The sequence below is a fragment of the Polyodon spathula genome, chromosome 2 (genome assembly GCF_017654505.1).
Source record: "Polyodon spathula isolate WHYD16114869_AA chromosome 2, ASM1765450v1, whole genome shotgun sequence".
Taxonomy (NCBI): Eukaryota; Metazoa; Chordata; class Actinopteri; order Acipenseriformes; family Polyodontidae; genus Polyodon; species Polyodon spathula.
The window spans coordinates 64,125,624-64,148,222 of NC_054535.1; the positions used below are offsets into that span (position 1 = coordinate 64,125,624).

The window sequence follows — 22,599 nt, forward strand, 5'->3', positions numbered from 1 at the left end:
CATACCAATTTCTTAATTAACAATGGAATTATCATTTATGACCTTTTGAAAATCCTGCCCAAAGTGTTATTGAAAACACAGGGGGGGATAGTCACTCCTGTGTGGATGATTATAGGCAATTTGAAATACAATGGCCATTGAAGGAACCTACATAGGGTAATGGTAGGCATTTGCACCACCACATAGTTATTTTGGTAGCACATTCTACAAGGCAACGCAAGAAAGGAAAAAATAAACTCCTTTTTGTGAGGAAACCTCTGAGTCTCCAGGCTCTTTGAATCGTTGCTCCTCCTTGGACACTTGTAAAGTTTTTTTTTTTTTTTTTTTTTTTTTTTTTTTTTTTTTTTTTTAATAACACCGTGTAACAATTATTAATATTATTATTATTTTTTTTTGTTCCTGGGTAGTAAGTGTTATTTCCTAATTGCTTATGCCTCAAAAGTATAGAAAATGGCTATTCCCCACAAATAATACAGTATAATCGTAAATCTCACAAAACTACTCACTTCTAAATCTTTTGTAGTCATTTTTATATTACTTTAGTATAAATACATGTTAATTTGGATTCATATGTTGTTTTTTTTCTGACTTTATGTGAACGAAGACACACATTTGCCCGTTTTCCCATTGGAAATAGTGATATTTTTAAATATCACTGTCCTGGTCACAAAAGCAAAGTTTGTGGGGAATAATAGCCGTTTTCTATACTTTTGAGGCGTAAGCAATTAGGAAATAACACTTACTACCCAGGAGCAAAAATTGTGTTACATAGTGTAATCAAACCAGAGACTTGAAAGGTCACAGCACACAGGCAGGCACCTGTACCGTGTCCAAGAAACCGAGCCAGGGGATCAGATATCAGAACAAAAAAAAGACTAGAAAACAAACTTCTGCATTTTGCAGGAAATTAAAAAGATGTTCAGTGGCAGTCTGAAGTATTTTGTTTAGCACCGTTTAGTTTTGGAGAAAGCGTGTATTTATTTTCAACAGACTACTTGGGTACTGCATTGTGTGAAAAAAAGTTTCAAGAAATAAAATGTAAGAATCAATGTTTAAAGATGCACGCCCACTTTTTTTGTTTAAAAATAAATAATTACAAGCTCTTTATGTATATGAAGATCACAACCGGGAGGTTATAGTAACATTCGACCTGTGTTCAGAATTTCAACAGCCGATTAGCAGGTAAAAAGCAAGTGTTCCAACAGTTTTATAATTACTTATAAAGACAGTCACCATTGTCGTGCGTGTGTATGTGTGTCAAATGGGAAGGCACTTCACTTTCAACAGTGAAGAAAGACTGCTTTACAGACAGTGCAGCAAATACACCACTCGAAACGGCAGACTAACCAAATGTATGTATACTAAATATTAATAATCACATTTTTATAAAAACAAATTCTGCAAGAGAGAACATTTATTAGTTTTCATGAGAGAATATTTGTATTGCAGTAAAGTATTTGTTGTAGTGTTTTTATATAGAGCTTTAAAGTTTTGTCACCGTTTCTGGCTGCGTTTGTGGGTTGTGTGAGTGAGTGTGTTGGTGCTGTACTGCTGTTGCTGGCGTTACACCTGGACACCAAACACTCAAGTATTTAATGTTTATGGCTGCATAAAAAGGGGATGTGGGGCTATTTGTTTTAGCAGGGTGCTAAGTGAAAAACAAACAAAATATAAAAACTAGTGGTGCAGCAATTAATTCGAACCCAGTTCGAAGTCTACTGTTGCTTGGTAGGACGCCCCAAACACTCCACAGTATAAAACACTAGTGTGTTATGAATGTAAGTTGATAACACTTGTCACAGATGGCTGATGTGGGTGTGGTCAGTAAATACTCAGGATGCAGTGATTGCAAGGTGTAATGTGAGCAAGACACAAAAGAAACTTCACAATGGCCAAAATAAACAAACACTAACAGCAATTATTTTATTTTAATCCTAATACATTTAGTAACCAAAGCCCCGGACAGGTAGAGAGCGCAGTTTGGCCGGTAGTTATGAAGCACCACAGGCCCGACTGGGCCGGTTACATTTAACTAGTATATATATATATATATATATATATATATATATATATATATATATATATATATATATATATATATATATATATATATATATATATATATACACACACACATATATATATATATATATATATATATATAAATATATATATATATATATATATATATATAATATATACACACACACACACACACAGTGCATATGGCTTCCGTTTCCGTGTCAAAAAGCTGAAAATTAATTTACAAACCATTTTTTAAAAACATAACTACGAACTAATTTAAAAACAGAACTACGAACTAACCCCAACTTTTCCGCCGCGCATCAGATTTGTTTGTACAGTCAGAATCTGAGACTGCGTACCGAAGTGCTGTGTTGATACTCGTTCCCGTGGCAACGTTTTTATAAATTGGAGTTTCTACAACTAAGCAACCAATAGCCAAAAGGAAAGCGCTGAAATCAATAAATCATGAAGAATGTAATTATGAAAAAAATGAAGACGAACATTTAGAGTGGAGGCTTCATTATGACAGAGAAAAAAAATAACGTTGTGCCTTGTTTGATGTCAGTTTCCCAGACTTGCATATAAAACAGCAGCTTTATTTGTTGTGAATTCAACATTTCGTTTACATCATATCCAGTCTCACGTAAGATGTCCCGATGGATATGCAGTCGAATTGTCTAACTTTCTGATTTGGGATCCGATTTGTTCAGGTCAAAAATGCCATTCAGAATCTTTCCAGGACTCGTTGGTATCAACGACTTGACTTGGGAGAGGCTACACAAGCGACAAGGATCTAAGTAGGATTGTTATTATTTTGTATTATGAATATTGTTTTAGTAGTGTTTATTAGGATTAGGGATGGGAATTTCAAATAGTTTCCTAGTTGAATACACAGGGTGCAACATTTTTGTGTATTCGATTACCCGAACTCTGGTCCCTTACGCTACCAAGAGTAAAAGGCAAATGCGTGTGCACAAGCAGACAGCATAACAGTGTAAGCTGGTAAAGTTCAGCTGGGTTCACAAAGTGTTCAAATGTCCAAGACGAGATTTCTTCCCTCTGTACCCTATTTCCTTAGGCACAAGTTTTCTTTTTTTTCTTTTACTGAATTGAAAAACAGAACTCAATGAGCAGCAACGTCACAGCGCGTATCTCTTCAACTTAAAGCAACAATAACATAATATTGTGCAAACCACCAAATAATAATTGCTGTATTGTATTCAGAATAAAATAACACCTATCATATACCAACCTAAATATTCTACATCTGTTTAATTCTAACACATATTTATAGCAATCTTAGTGTAACCTGGCCAAATAGAAAATGCATTCCAACATTACAATAGTTTAACATTACTAATTACAACTAGCCATCAAGTACTGACATCAGATTAATCCAAGTCAAGTTACTTTGTTTATTCAATAACCTGTAAATAATTCAAAACAAGGATACCTGGTGGTACTTTTAATGGTCAGTGCAAATATTGCCGTTACTCCATCCATTCAGAGAAAGTCAACAGTAGATGTTTTACATTGAACTACAGTCCAGAGTTACAACAAACTCCTTTCCAACTCCAAGTATCTTGCCTTTTCTTTAGTTACTGCGTTGTTGTGCTTAACATGTAGTATGTCTTTTATATTCATCATAATGTTAAATTACCTTTCTAATTTCTATGTTACCATGTTTGGATTACCGTACTTCTTTTAGCACTTGCTATATACATGTTTAATGGCTGAAGTAACATATATTGAAAGGCTTAGTTTAGCCGCTTTCTTTTGAGACATGGGCTCTTTTTGGTTACCATACACAGAAGCAAACTGAAAATAAAAACCATCGTGAAAAAATATATATATATAAAATACATTTAGCCTGATGGTTTTATTTCATCGATGTGCTTTGTTGTTAGTAGTCAAAATATATATTTTTCTAAAAATGCATAAAACCTGTGTAATAATACTGCTAATCTGAATTTGTGTAAACTAGACTAAATGTCATTCTGTATTTGACTAAAAGTGTTGGAGCGAATACTGTGCCAACTAAATTATAAATAAGAATGCTGTTCTGACTCAGGTCTATTGTTATTATGTGCAACATCACAATCCAACCACGTGCAGACTGTTTCAACACGATGGGTAGACCTGGTGGAAAAAGAGAGCCAGTTTATCAAATGTTATTTATATATTTATAAAGAAGTTTATAAATACCCAGATACACTTAAAAGGAACAGTGGAGGAAAGGATATTTTCGGAGACAATGCCAGCGTTTTTTCATTACAGATGGTCAACTAATGCACAAACACAAAATGCACAGAAAAAAAGACAAAGGTGAGCAACAAAGTACATGTTCCATCAGTATGTATAGGTGTATTTGTTCTAATATTAATTAAACATACATTTTTGTTAATTTTAAAATTGAATTTGTATTTTAACTCTCCGTATTTTGATGTACAATATGTTTGTACAGTTTGGTAAATTGATGTTGGTTAATTCAGTTGGCTTTAGCTGAAAAATGTTTGGAGTAAATACAATTGTACCATACCTGTAAAAAGCAACAAGTGCTTTGACCTTTACTGTACTGCAGTGTTGAGAGTAAGGGTGTTTTGAAAGTAATACATGCTTTATACTCTATGTACTGTAGAGTGTTTTGAGAGCAAGAGTGTTTTGAAAATACTTTGGTGATAAAAGTTATGATAAAGTAATTGTAACATTAATCCTTAAGCTATCTCAAGACAAGTAAACATGTATTTGGATACTATCTCAAGGCACGAGCCCCCAATTATATATAAACAATACCTGACTATAAAATGCGTTGGATAAATGAAGTGCTGTGATTGGCTGAACAAGATCACATAACCGTGCGGTAATAATTGTCTTGCAACACAGCTAAGTCATCATAGACCAACTTACTTACCTGATGATCTATTAATATTACTATGTCTAGTAACAGTTATCTGAACAGTGTTTCTGTAGGTAAAAATGTCAACATACAACTGAAACAGCATTTAAATCACTTAACAATTTTTTTTTTTCTTCTCTGTCACGAAGAATTACAGAAAAATTGGCAAATATACTGTGATATTTAGTCAGAGAACAGAACAAAGAAAACTCTGAGGCAAGCAGGAGCAGCAACACTGTTCAAAAGCCATCTGAGAAATCACCACGCAAGTCTCACTCAGCATGTAATACACTAAGCAGCAGCTGCATCTACTTATTAAACTAAATATCACCTTATAAAACTAACTAGCGGGTATGCATTTTTTTTTATTCGACACAAGATACACCTTGCCTCTACTCCCCGATTTCAGAAACATATTTAACCCTCAGCGGTCCATATATTCAGCGCTTGTCAGGCGCATCAGGTCCAATTTTCACACACACTGTTTTAAAATATTATTTTTTCAGAGTAAAGCAGGTTTAAAAGGCACTGAGTCGCAAAAGTACACTCTGTACTTGTTTGCTGTATTTTTCACATACCTCTTTATAAACACGCATACTGTTAAATCCTCTCCTGATCACTCATTTTCTCACCAAACTCCTCAATAATGCGATCCAAGTCATTATTTTATTAATTACATCTCAAAAAGCTCTGCAAATGTCAGTGATATTCTTTTGAGCGCTGGATGTAGAAGCACCTGTCTCCTTTTGTTTATGTACGTGTTATCTCTGTGGTGCATGAGGCTATGAGATAGGCCCTTTCTTTTTGGCTTCATTCAGCCATTGAAATGTTTTCTCAGCTTTTTCCGGAGAAAAAACGACTAGAGACCTGTGCTTTACGTCTTTTTGATGTTGGACAGGGTCTGACATCGGACTGGAAAGGGAAAATTGTAATGTAGGACCTGGTCCGACATAGGACTGCAAAGGGTTAAAGCTTCTAAGGTTTTAACCTTTTCTACCCTCTTTTCTTCCTTAATCATTGTGGAGTTAAACCTTTTGGCCTATATTTTCAAACTGGTTACTACATACATACCAATATCTTGTATATAAGTAATGCCCAATAATCATGTAGCTTTTTTCACCTAACTGTACAAGTGTATATAAATGAAAAAGAAAGAACCATACTTGGTTCTGTATAGTCCTATCGCTGCCTTTGACAGTCTAAAAGGTAAAAACGATATTAATGCAACTCATTTCAAAATATATAAACTTGGGTATTTCTAAAGGAACATGTTTACTTTCTTCTATAGGTACGTGACACCCAGAAATTAAGGGTAAATGCTGTCCTCGCACCTACCCAGTCATGTGCAAACAGGCCTCCATCAAGACCAATCGAGTACTTCCAGTAAGTCATGGGGATAGAATACATTTGTGGTCAAATTGTTAATAAACATTATTGAGAGAGAGAATCGGCGGGGGGGGGGGGTTATTTGGTATGAGTTATTCATGGCCCAAGTTTGAGAGTACCAGAGTCCACCCCTCGATTTAAGCATCCCTATAATGGATGACAACTTCATATCTTCAGTGTTTTTAGAAACCTTTGGGCAACCAGTGACCCAAGATGGTTGTGACTTTTTTTTTTTTTTGGTTTCTAAATGACAGCCCTAATGCTTTGAGGTGCTGGCTGCATCAGTGCATTGGGGCGTACTTGTATTCTCTAGTGAGAGATTGATCATGGGCATTTTAATTATGCTGCTTCTGTCAGTATTTTATATTTACAGCCTACATTGACAAACTGCATGTGCCTAACTGATATTCATTGTCTTTTTTTTGTTTTTTTTAACAAAGGGTTCAGTTTTCATTGGGTTATTTGCCTACCATAACCCTATGTAGGTTAAATCACCCGAAGCGCCTGCACCCTCTAGTGCTCAGCAATGTATTGCCAGGAAGACTAAATCAGCCCTGATCCAAAGTGGCGGATCATCAGGTGGCACTGGCTCTTACTTTTAATAAAGACACATTGTCTGATCTAGCGTAGTTAACTTGCATAGGCAACTAGAAGAGCAGCTACTGAACTCAAGTGAAAACCTGCTTTTAAAAAGAATGTACTTGAAGGTACAGTAACATCTTTTGTTTACTGCACAGAAATGAAGCTTCATTTGTAGAAAATGGGAACCAAAGTGTTGAGTGTTTTTTGTCCCATAATTCACCTACTCCTGTTTTCCTGTGTATTCTGAAGACGTTACGGATTTTACTCATTCTTGCGAGAGCTGATTGATGCCCCAGAAGAGGTGATGAGCTATCTCTGCCACCAATACAGATTGAACGAGGTCCCTGTTGGGACTGAGAAGACCAAGGCAATGATTGAGACAGTGAGTACTCAACCGGACCATATAAAACAATACAATCTAACCCACTTAAGAACATAACCTATTTTTTCAGAAATATTTATACACTTAAATGGAGTATACACTAAAGTGGGTTGGTGATCTGCGATCCTAATTATTATAAAATGTTACTTCACCAGTAATAAAATGCACTACTCTATAGCCCAAACTATTAATTGTTTCTTTAAGGCTTCACTTAATTGTGACCGACAATTAATTTACTTGAATAAAAACAAAACATAGAACCATCAGTTTTATAATTATTTTTTTTAAATGTACAGTGATGCAAATTCACAAAATACCCAATTTTCTTTAAAAAAATTAAATGGAAATAATTGTTAAATGCTGTATGTACGTCACAGACAATTTACCATATTCATTTTGAAAACTGTATTCGCACATTTACATGTAATTTTAGCCTACCTGAAAATATATCTGAAATCTATATCAACATACATTTAACATGATCATTTTTAGCACATCATAGTCCTTTACACCCTGGGCTTGTTCCCCTTTTTACATTAGTTCACAATGGACATGCTTGGTTAACTATATAAAAAATATCACTGCTATACAGTAAACCATATGCACTTAAAATATTACACTTAAACAGGGTAAATTAATGATGCAGCATTGGTAATGATTTTGGAATTAGGCGGGATATTCAATTAAACGATATACACTTACATGGTTAGACTGTAATAGAATTAGCAAAATAAAACTTTTGGAATTGCTAGTAAAGCTGTAATGAAACCAGCTTGTGAAGCATAGTTCTTTTTATCATTTCATGCAGAAGGGTGAACATGTTTGTTTGTTTTTTTTCCCATTATTTGAATTCATGAGACAGAGTTCTGTCATTGTGTCCCCACTTATTCAGGTTATAAGAGAGTCCCAGCTGAGACAGTTTTACACAGCAGAAGAAAAATATATTGTGAAAAAGTCCAACTACACCAACAAGACAATTTCCAGTAACTCTGCTCTGCGCCACCCTCAGTTCCTCACATTGACTGTGGATGCTGATGAAAGAACGCAGCTAGAGGAACAGCTAAAGGTGAGACCTACTCATAATGAAACATATTCAGTAATCCAAAAATGGATTCATTAATAATAATAATAATAATTAAAAAAAAAATTTTTGAACAAAGGGAATGTTTAACACATTTTTTAATTTACACAGATGATTCAACAAAAGATGCAGACATTGGATTCACAAATGAAGGCCCTGTCGGAACGTCAGAATGTGCTGGATCGTAGGGACAATGAGCTCAGAGTGCAAAAGAAAGACCTGTCTGAGCTGAAGGGAAAGAAAAGGCAACTGGAACAGAAAATTAGCACCAAACAAGACAGGTATGTGGTTGAATGCTTGCGTTTTAAACTTGTACAGCTTAGTTAAAAAATGAAAAAGTTTAATATGTATTTAATTAAACATTATAAAAGTAACTTATTTTATTGAAGTCACTTTAGAGTCCATACATCAATGGTTGGGCAACAATGTGCTCAGCACGTTATTCAATATTAGGGCTACAGAACAATGTGGAAAAAGGTACATCATGTGGCATCCCTTCCTAACAAAGTTCAGTGCTCTGTGGCTAATACCTTTTTTTGAATACATTTTTGTATTTATTTAAAAACAAAAAAAAAAAGTAGGTTTCATGGGCATACCTGTAAGGCTGGGTTGATGCCTAATTTTTCACTATCGTTATATATATATAAATTAATTACATACACACATATACATAGGTCTACAGAAGTATTCACCCCCAGGAAAGTTTTCACGCTTTCAAATTAGACTTTACATGTAGAATCTACACAAACTACTCCACATTGATAGTTTAAAAAAATGCACATAGAAAATAAATAAGATTTACAGAGAAAAAGGTTAATCTCTGTTGCATAAGTATTCAACCCCTTTGCTACTGCAGCCCTAAATCAGCTCAGGTGCAAATTATTTGTTTGAAAGGTCACAAAATTAGTGAAATGGTTTCAGCCTGTGTGTACTCAAAGTGGTTTAACTTGTACATAATTTTCCTCAGGTATATAAAGACTTTCTAGCTGCAACTCACATAGCGAGCCAAAAAAAGCATCCATAAAGACCAAGGAGCTTTTGAAACAAGTGGTAGAGGCACAGAGCAGGAGAAGGGTACAATAATATTTAAAAGGCTCTGATTATCCCTCTCAGCACAGTGAAGTAAATCATTAAAAATTGCAAGATGCCTCATACCACCGAGACGCAACGCAGATCAGGTTGCCCTCCCGAACTGAGCAGCCAGGCAAGCAGGAAACTGTTCGGGATGTCACTCTGAAGCCAACAATAACCTTGAGAGATCTGCAAAGTTCTGAGTCTGAGATGGGAGTCAGTGTTCTCATATCAACAATAAGCTGGTCTCTACACAAAGCTGGCCTGTATGAACAAGTGGCAAGAAAGAACCATTACTCAAAAAGCCTCATCTTCAAATACGTATGGTGTTTGCAAAAAAGCTTGTAGAATACGTATGGAGTTTGCAGAAAAATTATGTCTGGTGCAAACCCAACCTGCACATCACACATCTGCATAAGAACATAAGACCATAAGAACATGTAGGCCATTCGGCCCATCTTGCTCGTTTGGTTGTTAGTATTATTGATCCCAGAACTGCAGACATTCTTGTGACAAAAACATTTGGTGTGGTCATTCCATGAGACAAAAATGGAAAATTCCAAGTGTTACGTCTGGTGCAAACCCAACACTGCACAAGAATTTTTTACACGTAGTCTTCTTTGTTCAAGACTGAACAGATTCAATTCTTTTAGCCTGTCATATGACATGCCTTTTAAGCTGTCAACTCTTTCTAGAGCAGCAATATCTTTTTTATAGGAGGTGGCAGCATCATGTTATAGGGATGCTTCTGTTCAGCAGGGATTAGGAAGCTTGTCAGGATGGATGGGAGAATGGAATGTGCAAACTACAGGCTAATCCTTGAGGAAAACCTGTTTTGAGTCACCCAAGACTAGGGAGGAAATTCACATTTTAGCAGGACAATGACCCGAAGCACAAAGCCAAAGCCACACTGGAGTGGTTGAACAAGAAGAGAATTGGTGTTCTTGAGTGGCCCAGTCAAAGTCTTCATTTGAATCCAATCGAGAATTTATGGCGAGACTTGAAGATTGCAGTCTATTGACGATCCGCAACAAACTTATCAGAACTGGAGCAATTTTCCCATGAAGAATGGGCAAAAATTTCACCATCTTACTGTGCAAAGCTAGTAGAGACCTATTCAAAAAGACTCATAGCAGTAATGGCTGCCAAAGGTGCTTCTACCAAGTACTAACTTAAGGGTCTGAATACTTATGCAAGTTTTACTGACTTTTAACCTCCTGAAAAACCGTATACATTATTTGTAATTCAACAAAATGTGAAAACTTTGCAGGGGGGTGAATACTTCTGCAAACCACTAGTGTGTGTGTGTGTGTGTGTGTGTGTGGTGTGTGTGTGTAAATATTATCATATGTATATATATATATATATATATATATATAGTATATATAATCCCCCCATAAACTTATCAATATATATATATATATATATATATAATAAAAATGTAATACTGTGCAAACACAGTTTTAACCTCCTGCAAAAGTTGTTTCTACCAAGTATGTAATTGAATACTTAACACAGTCAAAACACCACCGGTAAATCATGGCGGACAAATGGCATATGTAATTATTGCTAATGTCAACAAAATGTGAAAACTTTGCAGGGGGGTGAATACTTTCGGCAAACCACTGTGTGTGACAGGTAATCCACCATAACACACACACATACCACAAGACCTAATTAATCACAGCAGTGCATTTCTAAAACGCAGATGTAAAAGACAACAGATGCCCTTTTCATCCCTATCCAATAATGTTGTTTATATTACAAAGTAGTTTTATGCAACGCAACATGTAAAAACGGTTCCACTACTCCGTGCATCCTCAAAAAAAAAAAAAAAAAAAAAGCAGCAGAGGTCTCAGTATCCCATGTAGCACTGCGCATGTCCCTGGTATCAGAGCATCTTGCCTGTTGATGCTCTCGGGCAAGAATTTGGACAAGTAAAACGCATGCTCAAAAAAGCATGATTTTAAGATTGTGGATGAGGCCTGCAGGGTTTTTATTGAGAACTATTCCAACATTCTTCCTGCTTTCGCAAAACTTGCAGCAATTGCAATTACGATACCTGTATCTTGTGTACCAGAAGAGTAAGGTTTTAGCTGTTAGAACAGAGTGCAGATCAACAAACGCTGTCGTTTAAGTGAGGATCATCTAAAACATGACAATTTCAGTGGAAGCTCCTGAGAATTAAGACTGATTTGAGAAAGAGCACAAGTCATTTTTGACTTGGGTGGTAAAAGGAACATTTTAAAGAACTTTTAAATAGCAAAGCTGTAAACAGTTACATACCTGTGCAGTATTGTGACTACGCGGTAAAGGCCTACTGCTCCAAAACGCCTGGAAAACAGAACTTGCTCCTGTGCATGTGGTTTGTTCAGACTGTCTTAAGAACATAAGAAAGTTTACAAACGAGAGGAGGCCATTCGGCCCATCTTGCTCGTGTGTTTGTTAGTAGCTTATTGATCCCAGAATCTTACCAAGCAGCTTCTTGAAGGATCCCAGGGTGTCGGCTTCAATAACATTACTGGGGAGTTGATTCCAGACCCTCACGATTCTCTGTGTAAAAAAGTTCCTCCTGTTTTCTGTTCTGAATGCCCCTTTGTCTAATCTCCATTTGTGACCCCTGGTCCTTGTCCCTTGGGTCAACATTGTCAATACCTTTTAGAATTTTGAATGCTTGAATTAGGTCGCCGCGTAGTCTTCTTTGTTCAAGACTGAACAGATTCAATTCTTTTAGCCTGTCTGCATATGACATGCCTTTTAAACCCGGAATAATTCTGGTCGCTCTTCTTTGCACTCTTTCTAGAGCAGCAATATCTTTTTTATAGCGAGGTGACCAGAACTGAACACAATATTCAAGATGAGGTCTTACTAATGCATTGTACTGTTTTAACATTACTTCCCTTGATTTAAATTCAATACTTTTCACAATGTAGCCGAGCATCTTGTTGGCCTTTTTTATAGCTTCCCCACATTGTCTAGATGAAGACATTTCTGAGTCAACAAAAACTCCTAGGTCTTTTTCATAAATACCTTCTCCAATTTCAGTATCTCCCATATGATATTTATAATGCACATTTTTATTTCTTGCGTGCAGTACCTTACATTTTTCTCTATTAAATGTCATTTGCCATGTGTCTGCCCAGTTCTGAATCTTGTCTAGATCATTTTGAATGACCTTTGCTGCTGCATCAGTGCTTGCCACTCCTCCTACTTTTGTGTCGTCTGCAAATTTAACAAGTTTGCTTACTATACCAGAATCTAAATCATTAATGTAGATTAGGAATAGCAGAGGACCTAATACTGATCCCTGTGGTACTCCACTGGTTACCACACTCCATTCTGAGGTTTTTCCTCTAATCAGTACTTTCTGTTTTCTACATGTTAACCACTCCCTAATCCATGTTCATGTGTTTCCTTGAATCCCTACTGCGTTCAGTTTGAGAATTAATCTTTTGTGTGGGACTTTGTCAAAAGCTTTCTGGAAATCTAAGTAAATCATGTCATATGCTTTGCAATTATCCATTACCGAAGTTGCATCCTCAAAAAAATCAAGCAAGTTAGACACGATCTCCCTTTCCTAAAACCATGTTGACTGTCTTCCAGCACCCTGTTACCATATAGGTACTTTTCCATTTTGGATCTTATTATAGTTTCCATAAGTTTGCATATAATAGAAGTCAGGCTTACTGGTCTGTAGTTACCTGGTTCAGTTTTGTTTCCCTTTTTGTGGATCGGTATTACGTTTGCAATTTTCCAGTCTGTCGGTACCACCCCTGTGTCAAGAGACTGTTGCATGATCTTGGTTAGCGGTTTGTAAATAACTTCTTTCATTTCATTGAGTACTATTGGGAGGATCTCATCTTGTCTTCTTGGGTATGTGTGTGACTGATGCCTCAAAATATAATCTTGTGAGGTTTTGCTTGCATTTCACAGTACTGCATAACTCCTCTATTGAAACCATGCTGTGCTACTTTCTTATTTGCGAACAATTTCACTGTCAAGAGTGGGTGATTTCTTTTCAAATGGAAACACAGCCTTCAGTCAATTAGGCTAGTGTGAGAGGAGGGCAGTGACATCTTTGAATATACCCATACCCTCTTTCATTTTCTCTCCAGTTTGAAGCAGATGGAACAGTATGCCATCAATCTACAACAAGAAGAAGAACGGACGAAAGCGAAGATAAAGGCAGTCAATGTCCAGAAAGTTAAGCTTGTATCCGAACTCATGCTGCTTATAAAAGTATGTTTCTGAAATTCTTCCTCATCTTGCATACTAAATGTAACTACCATATTTATAGTATGTTAAATTTTGTACTTATTTCTACCATATTAAACTATGTCAGTGCATGGTTCTGCTAATGATTGCTTATAGGTGTGGAAGTTTACCAAAATGGCACATATCATCTTTTGTGTAATATTCCAATTTAGTGTGATGCATTGCAGTTTGAGCATGCCTCAGATTTGTCATGGATGTAGTAAGGATGTGATTTTGCTGATGTGATTTCTTGGAGACAATGATGGATGCATGAATTGCAACATCCGTCTTTCTCACAACAGATGTTGAACGTGGTGTGCGGCCACGAACCATAGGGATCAGTGTGGCACATAGATAAATCTCTCCTCAAGACTGCAAGAAAAAAATCAGAAGAATTGCATCCAACAACTGCCATGAGAAACCAGAGCACATAATTTCTTTCCATTCTGTCTCTAAAGATACTGTGACAAAATATACTACTTAACAGTTTTTAAACATTTATTTTAAAGGACTGTGCAAAACTGAACATGGAGAAGGTGAACCTGTCTCTTGAAAGTACTGAGCTGAATGCCCAGAAGAGCAAGCTAGAGACTGAGTGCAGAGAAGGGTCTTCACAACTGAAAAACATGGAGGTAAGAGCACATAATCAAACAAACCATAACCCTAATTGGAATGATTTTTTTTTTTCTGTAACTTATGTAAAAATATATTTTATTCTGGAATCTTAATAGAAACAGTACACAGAGTTGGAGAAGAGAAAGATTTCACTGATGGAGAACTGCAAGGCATTGTTGAAGAAAGCAAAGGACATGTGTAATTTGGATCCAGGGCAGAGTGCTGTTCCAGAAGAGCTCCAGTCTGTACGTCCACAATGCTTTATGTATTGCAGGGTCTTTTAGTAACCTTTCATTTTGAATCTTTCTACTTTAGGGGGGGGTATGCATATTTGTCAAAGCCAAGAATGCCATTAACCCTTTTAGGACTTACCGTGTAAACACAATCATACTGAAGTGTCATTCTTGGCCTGTGATCGGGTAAACAGCCTAAACACACTTTGTTTTTTTGACTTACTGGGCCACCATACTTTGCAGCACAGCTTGGTAACAACTATCATTGGATAAGGGAGGAATTTAATTTCACTACATGGTCCTTTTTTTTTTTTTTTTTTTGTGTGATGTCACCAACCCAGGCATTTCATTTTTAAAGGGTGGAGACATTTTCAGCAAGCAGGCAGAAACAAAACATGGCACAAGAACTTGTTTACAGCCAAGAAAAAAAACAGGGAAACATTTAGTCCAATGCATTTGACTTATAGTTATTATTCAGACATTTATTGTGTGTTTTAATTTATATGCCTTTACAAACATATATATCAAGAAATGAGTGGATATGAGCGGATAATGTTTCATGAACTAAATGCATTGGGTACGTTTTTTTTTCCTTATTACTAATAATGATGGAATGAATAACTCAATATTTATAAGTAAAATATGTTGAAAATAATTGTAGTGCCCATTACTGCTTATAAAGACCCTGAGAAGAAACGTGTATTATGTCATTGCAATCACTCAGGTGAAACAATGTCTTGTAATTTTCCCAAACATCAATATTTTTCAACAAAACTTTCAGTTAGTATTGTAAGGTCTCTCAGGTCACCGAATAACATGTTTTTATACATGTATCTCTAAGCAGAATACATAATAATAAAACAATACAATACCAGAAATATGATATAGAAAAAAAAGCTAAATGTTTGTATGGTTTGAGAAGTACTTTATAATGTTTCCCGAGTGATCTGAATAAAAGGACACCAATTCCAAGATGCTACTATACAAAGTAGATTTTTTGTGAACTTTTATAGGAAGAAAGTCAACTACAGCCAAAAAAGCCCTGGTCCTAGGTGAGCATCCCACTGAATAACGCTTGGTCCTTAAAGGGTTAATAGATGATTTTACAGGAATTTCCCAATTATCTACTAAAATGGGGGGGGGGGATCCCCCCCCTTTAAAATTCAAACCCAGAAACAGTTTAAAGTTCAAATTCCTCAACACACACCTTGATATTTCATTAAAAAAAAAAAAAAATCTCTATCTCTGTTTATCTATCTATCGGCAGGGGTTATTATTTTTTTTTTCTCAGTTAATATAACCACCTTTTTCTACCCTGATTTTTGCTGTCCAATTTATGTACCTCCAATGAAGGTTGTAATACACATAAAGTAAATATTGACTTTTTGAAGTGCACACCAGTGTAATTTAGAAAGAAAGGTTATCACTAATGTAATTAATTAGTAAGTGGGAAATAAAACTACATGAGTGCTGAAAGTGAGTGGGCAGCCTCCAATAACACTGCCAGCCAGAAGGGGCCACTGCAGCATGGTTAGGTGAAGCAGTGCTTGTAGCTTTCACCTCCCCAACCCAGAGGAATGCCATGATCAATGTGGCTTGGAATGTCAACCAAGGTTGTAATCTTGGCATAACCAGGGTGCAGCACTGTGCTCCCCTGACTGCATGACTAGCCTGCACATCATGTGGTCGGACCTTTATCTGGTGAGCCACTTGTGGATCCCAAGACAAGGTTAATTAAACCTCAACAAGGTTTCATCCAATCCATTTCCTCCCTCTGTCTTTTATTTAAAACTGCATCTTTAGTCTCAAAGCTGCCTGTTTGCTTTGCTGATAAGGTCAGATGTCCAGTAATAGACTGCAGCTAAATCTTGCCAGACAGAGTGGCTTCTTGCGGGAAGGTCACTCCAGCAGTCAGCAGCTTCCACCATATCTTTAGCAGAGAAGAATCTTGGTGTCCCGTTTTATTTTGATTAGGCTGGGGCTACAGATTGATATGAGAGAAAATATTTTTTTAGAATTTAATTTGAATACTTTAGTTACACCTTTATGGTCCGTGTATAGTCAGCCCAATCATATAAGTAACAGAGAACACTTTTATAATCCATGCGTCAGAGAACACCTTGATAATCGTGCATCTAGAATGGAATTAAATAAATGGTCTATTATTTATTAGTGGATATTTTAATAAGTAATCAAAACTTTAAAATAAAACATCTGTTTTTAATCATACAGAAAATATTTTTTTAATCTTAATATCAATCAAAAACTGTATTCTGTTGAATATACAGGCCATTTAAGTACAGCCAAATATTATTTAGTTTATATAAAATTTAACATTTCAAACGGGGGGGGGGGTGTACCAATGTACATTAACGGTCATCGGGATATTAATGTGAGGAGTGATTTACGCACAAGACTGGAACAAATAGAAAAACAAAAAAAAACTGGCAACGGGTTTTAATTGTGTTGTTTTTTTCAGGGGTTCCGTAAGCTTCCAGATACTCTGGATGAAATAGATGCTTTACTTCATGAGGAGAGATCAAGAGCCTCTTGCTTCACTGGCTTAAATGCTTCAGTACGTGATGGGTGTCTGTGTGAAATTACCTTGAAATATTCTACACCTAGTGACCAATAGAAGCAATACAATCTTATCATTTTAGGATAGTAGTTAATTATTTTATTTTATTTTCCAGGTTGTTGATGAGTACACAAAGAGGACCCAGGAAATTGAGAACTTAACAAAAGAACTAGCAGAAAAGAAAACTGAATTGGATAATTACAGGCAGAATATTTCCCAGGTTTGTCATACGGCTTGGACAGTGGCCGTTTCCGCCCGGGATGTGCAGAGGCCAAACTTTTCTGGGGACTCTGAAGGGGGCATCACATTGGCTCTTATTGGGGATGGAAAACCGGCAGGTATTCCTTCCCCTCATCCTCAAGGGCGAACCCTACTGGCCAGACACCGAGAACATTCAGAGTGGACAGAAAGCAGGGCTGATCTCTGTTCTCCGGGATTGGTGGCCTGCCCGCCCACCTCTGCTCTGGATTGCTCGGCGTAAAACGATTCTGGCTTTAGGCTTGTGAGATCAGAGGATGCTCACACGCCCTCAGAATATCTGTGCTGTGTGGGGACTCGCTACGGTGAGGAGAAAAAAACATAATTGGACATTCCAAACTTGGGGGGAGGGGGGGGGGGAGTCTAAACTGGGGGGACTTTTTTTTTCTGCAGGCCCACTAGTTTTTATCCAAATTGAAAAATAAGGTCAATTTTAAATGTACCTTTGAGTGTACATACATCTAGAGCCCCTTTCACACTGGCACCCATACCTGGGTCCTGGCTAGCTGGATCACAATCCTGCATAGTGTGAAACCATGTAACTGGGTCGTATCCAGGTCCCAGTGACCTACCTCAGAATGTGGGTTGACATGCTTTGACCCGGGTTGAGCGAGACAAAATGCTTGACGGGCGTTCGTGAGCTGACGCAATAACAGACAGCCACGGCTGGGCGAAAGTTTCACTTCTGCGAGGAGTATTTGTGTTTGTTCTGTTTAGCCATATGTATGTTGCTTGAGACACGCCATGAGCCAGATTGCAGCAGGGATGTAGAAACATTTGGGGCGATGGTTCAATCCAGAGAAGCTTGGATGGAAGCATCAATAACAAGCTGTGTCCGGGGTATTGATACGTACATTGTGCACTTGCGTCTCTCACCCAGGTCAACTCTGCTTTATGAAAAGTAGTGTGAAATCACTACTCGACCTGCATGACACTGCACCCTGACTTAGAACTTCATTAATCTAGGCAGTGTGCCATATCTGACCCACAACTTCATATTTGTATTTGTTTGAAGTGGTCCCAATGTAGGGAAAAAGTAAATCCATCATAAGAAAAAAAATAATAATTATAATTTGATAATCACATTATATAAAAACATGAAACCATTAAAATAACTAGACCATAGAAAGCTTGGTCATTTCAGACATATCGATAATTTCATAGTGTGTAAAAAGTGTTTTTATAGTGTGACGCAGGTGTTATTTGTGTTGATTGCAGGTAAAAGAAAGGTGGTTAAATCCACTGAAACAGCTTGTAGAGCAAATCAATGAGAAGTTTGGTGATTTCTTCAGTTCCATGCAGTGTGCTGGGGAGGTGGACCTACATTCAGAAAACGAGGCAAGAAAGTGTTCTTTCCCCTAAGGGCCAAGATAAAAAATGATGCAGCTAAAATACATTAAAATGTACATTGACTTTAAAGATGGGCTTCCTTGAGTTGCAGTATTTTCTTTAGCATACACTGGTTATCACTGGAATCCTGTATTTAACATTGCTTTTCTCTGTACAATAGGGTATTGTATTACTCATTTACAGTAAACAAGATGTGCTATATAATACCTGTGGAACTTAAGATGTAGACATGAAATGGGAGGGTAGTTCTATTCCAGAACTGAATGCATAATTTAATATTTTAGACTTGACTGATTTTTATTATTTTCTTTTTAAGCGAAGTGTAAAAAAAATTATAATTATTTATTTAGGAGGAATATGACAAGTATGGAATTCGCATTCGAGTGAAGTTTCGCAGCAGCACCCAGCTCCATGAGCTCACTCCACATCATCAGAGCGGCGGCGAGCGCAGTGTTTCCACCATGCTGTACCTCATGTCGCTGCAGGAGCTCAACCGCTGCCCTTTCCGAGTAGTGGATGAAATTAATCAGGCAAGTGGAGGGGAGGCAGTCTTTTCCTGCCATGCTCAAAGTGGCAGATTGTGTGAAGATGGTACTGGTTTCATAATGTCTCCATCATTTGGCTGTTTAGAGATGCTACAGTAGGTTAAGGTGATTTAACTATTTTATTTTTTTATATAAAAAATTTAAAAACAGTTTCCTTCTTTCTCAGGGTATGGACCCAGTCAATGAACGGCGTGTTTTTGAAATGGTGGTCCGCACAGCTTGCAAGGGAACCACTTCTCAGTACTTCTTTATTACACCCAAAGTGAGTTAAATTTAAACTAAACATTATTCGTTTTGTTATTTTAAGACCGATCTGTTTTTTTTTTTTTTTAATCAGGTTTTGAAGATTCTCAATTTCATTTGAGCTACTCTAAAGAACCATGTCATCAATAAATATATGTAATGGATACTTTAGGAACATTCATGGACTGCTGTTGCTATTTTCCAAATGTGGGTGGCAAAACAACCAAGTATGGGGGCAAGTAGGTTATCTATGACTTCCTTATGAATGAAATAGACCGTGCTCCATGAGTGCTCAGAGTATTCTGATTATACTTTATAACAAATACAATGTATGGAAAAGGAAGTGTGCATGAAAGATTTCGAAATGAGATCCTGTTAAAATAAAATAAAATAAAAAAAAAAAAACACCAGAACTCAACACTTAAGGCTGAAAACAAATCTATAATCAAGGCTTAAGAATTGTATTATGGCGGGGGTCCGATTGGCTCACCTGATAAAAGCACAGCCGCATGGTGTGCAGGATGTACAGTCAGGGCAGCGCCTGGCTGTGGGAAGTTGCCCGTCCTCGCTGGGGATTCCAAAAGGAGTGTCGCATTGGCGATGAGTAAAATAATTGGTCACAGTACATTTAAAAAAATATAATAATTTTATTATGTCCCCACAGATTCTCTTTCCTTTTAATTCTCACTAATTATTTTCTGTACACATGTAGCTGCTACAGAATCTGACATATGCTGATGAGATGACTGTCCTGTGCATACACAATGGGTCCCACATGCTGCCTCCTACAAAGTGGAACTTGAAAGCTTTCTACAGAAGACGACAGCGAGTTCAGCGGATGTTAGCCCAGTGAAGAGAGCTTCAACTTGCTTTTCAGTGCACAGCTCTTCTCAGAGTGGTAGTAGTACCTGTTGAGTCAGTTAACTGCAGTATTTGGAAAATGGATGCTGATGGAATTCCAGTGAATTCTCATGTGTGTTCTGTATTTATGTAATCAGTTCCCCTATAGTTCTTTTACTTAACATAAAAAAAGATTTCGTGGACTTAATCACCCACCTGGATATACCTGGATAAAGAAGGTAAAAAAACTAATGATGGCAAAAGGACTGCAAAGATGGTGTCAACAGTAAATACAGTACAGTTTATGGTTATCAAAAGCTGTTGCTTTAGTTCATTTTCATGCAGTGTTACAAACCTTATTTGAAAGGTTACATTGTTTGTCTTCTAAAAATATAAGGAATTGAAACATTGCTATTTTTTGTTAACAAACACAGTAAAACTTGTTTGCTGATAGTTTTTATTTTTATATTGAGAAGTACAGTTTAGGGACTATTTTGTGTCCATGCCAGCAATATTGAATATTCCAAAGGCTTTTTGAAATTTAGCTTCAAAATATGTAGCTTTTAAATATTGACATGTACTGTGTTTCCTGTTTAGTACAGTAGGTTTAATGTTGTAGATGAAAACAAATCTCATATGAATTTCAAAATTAGATAGGAGCTTCCAAAATTGCTATTATCATTTGGGACAAGCATTTTCCACTTTTGTATGGTCCTAGAAACCATGTGTCATGAGAGAGATTTTTGTAACTGGGGGCCTAGAAATTGGATAATAAAAACAACTTTGCATGTGCCTACAAAACAGTGACAAAGAGCCGTTAAAAAGACAACAATCCTCAATTGTTTTATTGATTTTGTTTGTAGATGAAACTGTGACTAATCTTCGCATCCAAATTAAAATAGAACTTCTGTATATCAGTATTTTCAGCCTTAAGTGAATTGTATAAAAAATATTTATACAAGAAAATGACTAAATAACTGTTTTTGTTCTTGGTTTATGTGCTATGAATAAACAATATTTTCAGTAAATATTTCAGTGAAGATTTGTATGCAAGTTCTCTGCTCGAGGAAATTGGAGCCAACTTTGCCCAAGTTGTAATATTTTCATCATCTGAGCTCCAAAAATTTTGTAAGTTGCTAAAAAGGGCATAGTTCCATATCCTTCATTTGGTTTACATGCTTTGTGTAATGTATTGGAAATGGTATGGACGATTGCATGACGATATTTGTTATACATTGCCTTTGTAAAATAGGAGGTAATGGGACATGAGCCAGCCAATACCACCCTTTAAATAATCTAAAACTTTGAAATAATGATCAATCTGTCAAATCAGATAGTTGTCTGAGAGCGATTGGTTGAATTAACATGGACTGGCCCTTGAGTAATGTGCATGTTTGTTATTGGAGCTCAATTCCGTGCATTTTGTATGCAAGTGGTTTTTTTTGTTTGTTTGTTTTTTTGGTTTTTTTTTTTTACATTCTTTATAGTTTTAGAATAAAACATATTTAGTAAATGTTTCTGCAGCTTTTTTCTTCTTTCCATTGCAAATGGACCACATTCTGGGGATGTGTTTTTTCCATTTTTGATGGCTACATAAAGCACATGTGCTGGAGAGGAGTCCCAGGGTAGGGGTTTGCATGCCAAAGAAGTTGTGGAACTCATGCCCCACACAGTGAGGCATTTGCAAAATTAAGTAATTTTATTTGTGAGGGGTTGCCTAGACGAATTAGTAAAAAAATTGTATCATTCTAGAATGTCTGAAGTATTCATGCAAATAAAGAAATTCTGAGGCCGAAGATACACAAACAATTTTTTGGCAATTCTAGTTGACAACTGAATTGCTGTTGCTAAATGTGCCACACACACACACACACAGTTTAAAACTGATTAATTAAATTAATTACTTTAACCCTTCTGCTACGACATGATAACGATGATGTAATGGTGACATTAGGCTTCCATTTTAAGCCTTTTTAAACAACCATTGGTTGCTTAACAAATCTCCAAAGGCTTCAAGAACCGATCAAGGATGGTTTTATTTACTTTCAAAACAAAATTAAAATTAGATAGATAGAAAGCTAGACGAGTGAGTTCTTTCGGGAGATTCGGCGATCACCAGTTTACCAGAAATCGCACTAAATTGTCTAAAATGTTTATAAACCCAAATGGAAATTAACAAAAATATTAACTTGTAGTGAAATATTCATAGAAAAAAACTTCAGTGATAACTCCAATCAAAAATGCATTTCACTAAAGCCCC

At 36.5% G+C, this 22,599-nt stretch overlaps 1 protein-coding gene across 1 annotated transcript in view; it reads left to right on the top strand.

The window, feature by feature from the left end:
* smc5 (structural maintenance of chromosomes 5) overlaps positions 1 to 20,523 on the top strand; it is a 68,489-nt gene extending 47,966 nt beyond the window's left edge. Inside the window, exons 12-24 of the mRNA XM_041226640.1 lie at positions 6,210 to 6,304; positions 7,139 to 7,271; positions 8,164 to 8,337; positions 8,464 to 8,633; positions 13,539 to 13,662; positions 14,187 to 14,309; positions 14,409 to 14,537; positions 17,005 to 17,100; positions 17,219 to 17,323; positions 18,580 to 18,699; positions 19,062 to 19,241; positions 19,423 to 19,518; positions 20,212 to 20,523. Coding sequence (XP_041082574.1) covers positions 6,210 to 6,304; positions 7,139 to 7,271; positions 8,164 to 8,337; positions 8,464 to 8,633; positions 13,539 to 13,662; positions 14,187 to 14,309; positions 14,409 to 14,537; positions 17,005 to 17,100; positions 17,219 to 17,323; positions 18,580 to 18,699; positions 19,062 to 19,241; positions 19,423 to 19,518; positions 20,212 to 20,352 — 1,686 coding nt within the window. The 3' untranslated portion in view covers positions 20,353 to 20,523. The remainder of the gene's footprint in view (positions 1 to 6,209; positions 6,305 to 7,138; positions 7,272 to 8,163; positions 8,338 to 8,463; positions 8,634 to 13,538; positions 13,663 to 14,186; positions 14,310 to 14,408; positions 14,538 to 17,004; positions 17,101 to 17,218; positions 17,324 to 18,579; positions 18,700 to 19,061; positions 19,242 to 19,422; positions 19,519 to 20,211) is intronic.
* Positions 20,524 to 22,599: the final 2,076 nt, after the last annotated feature.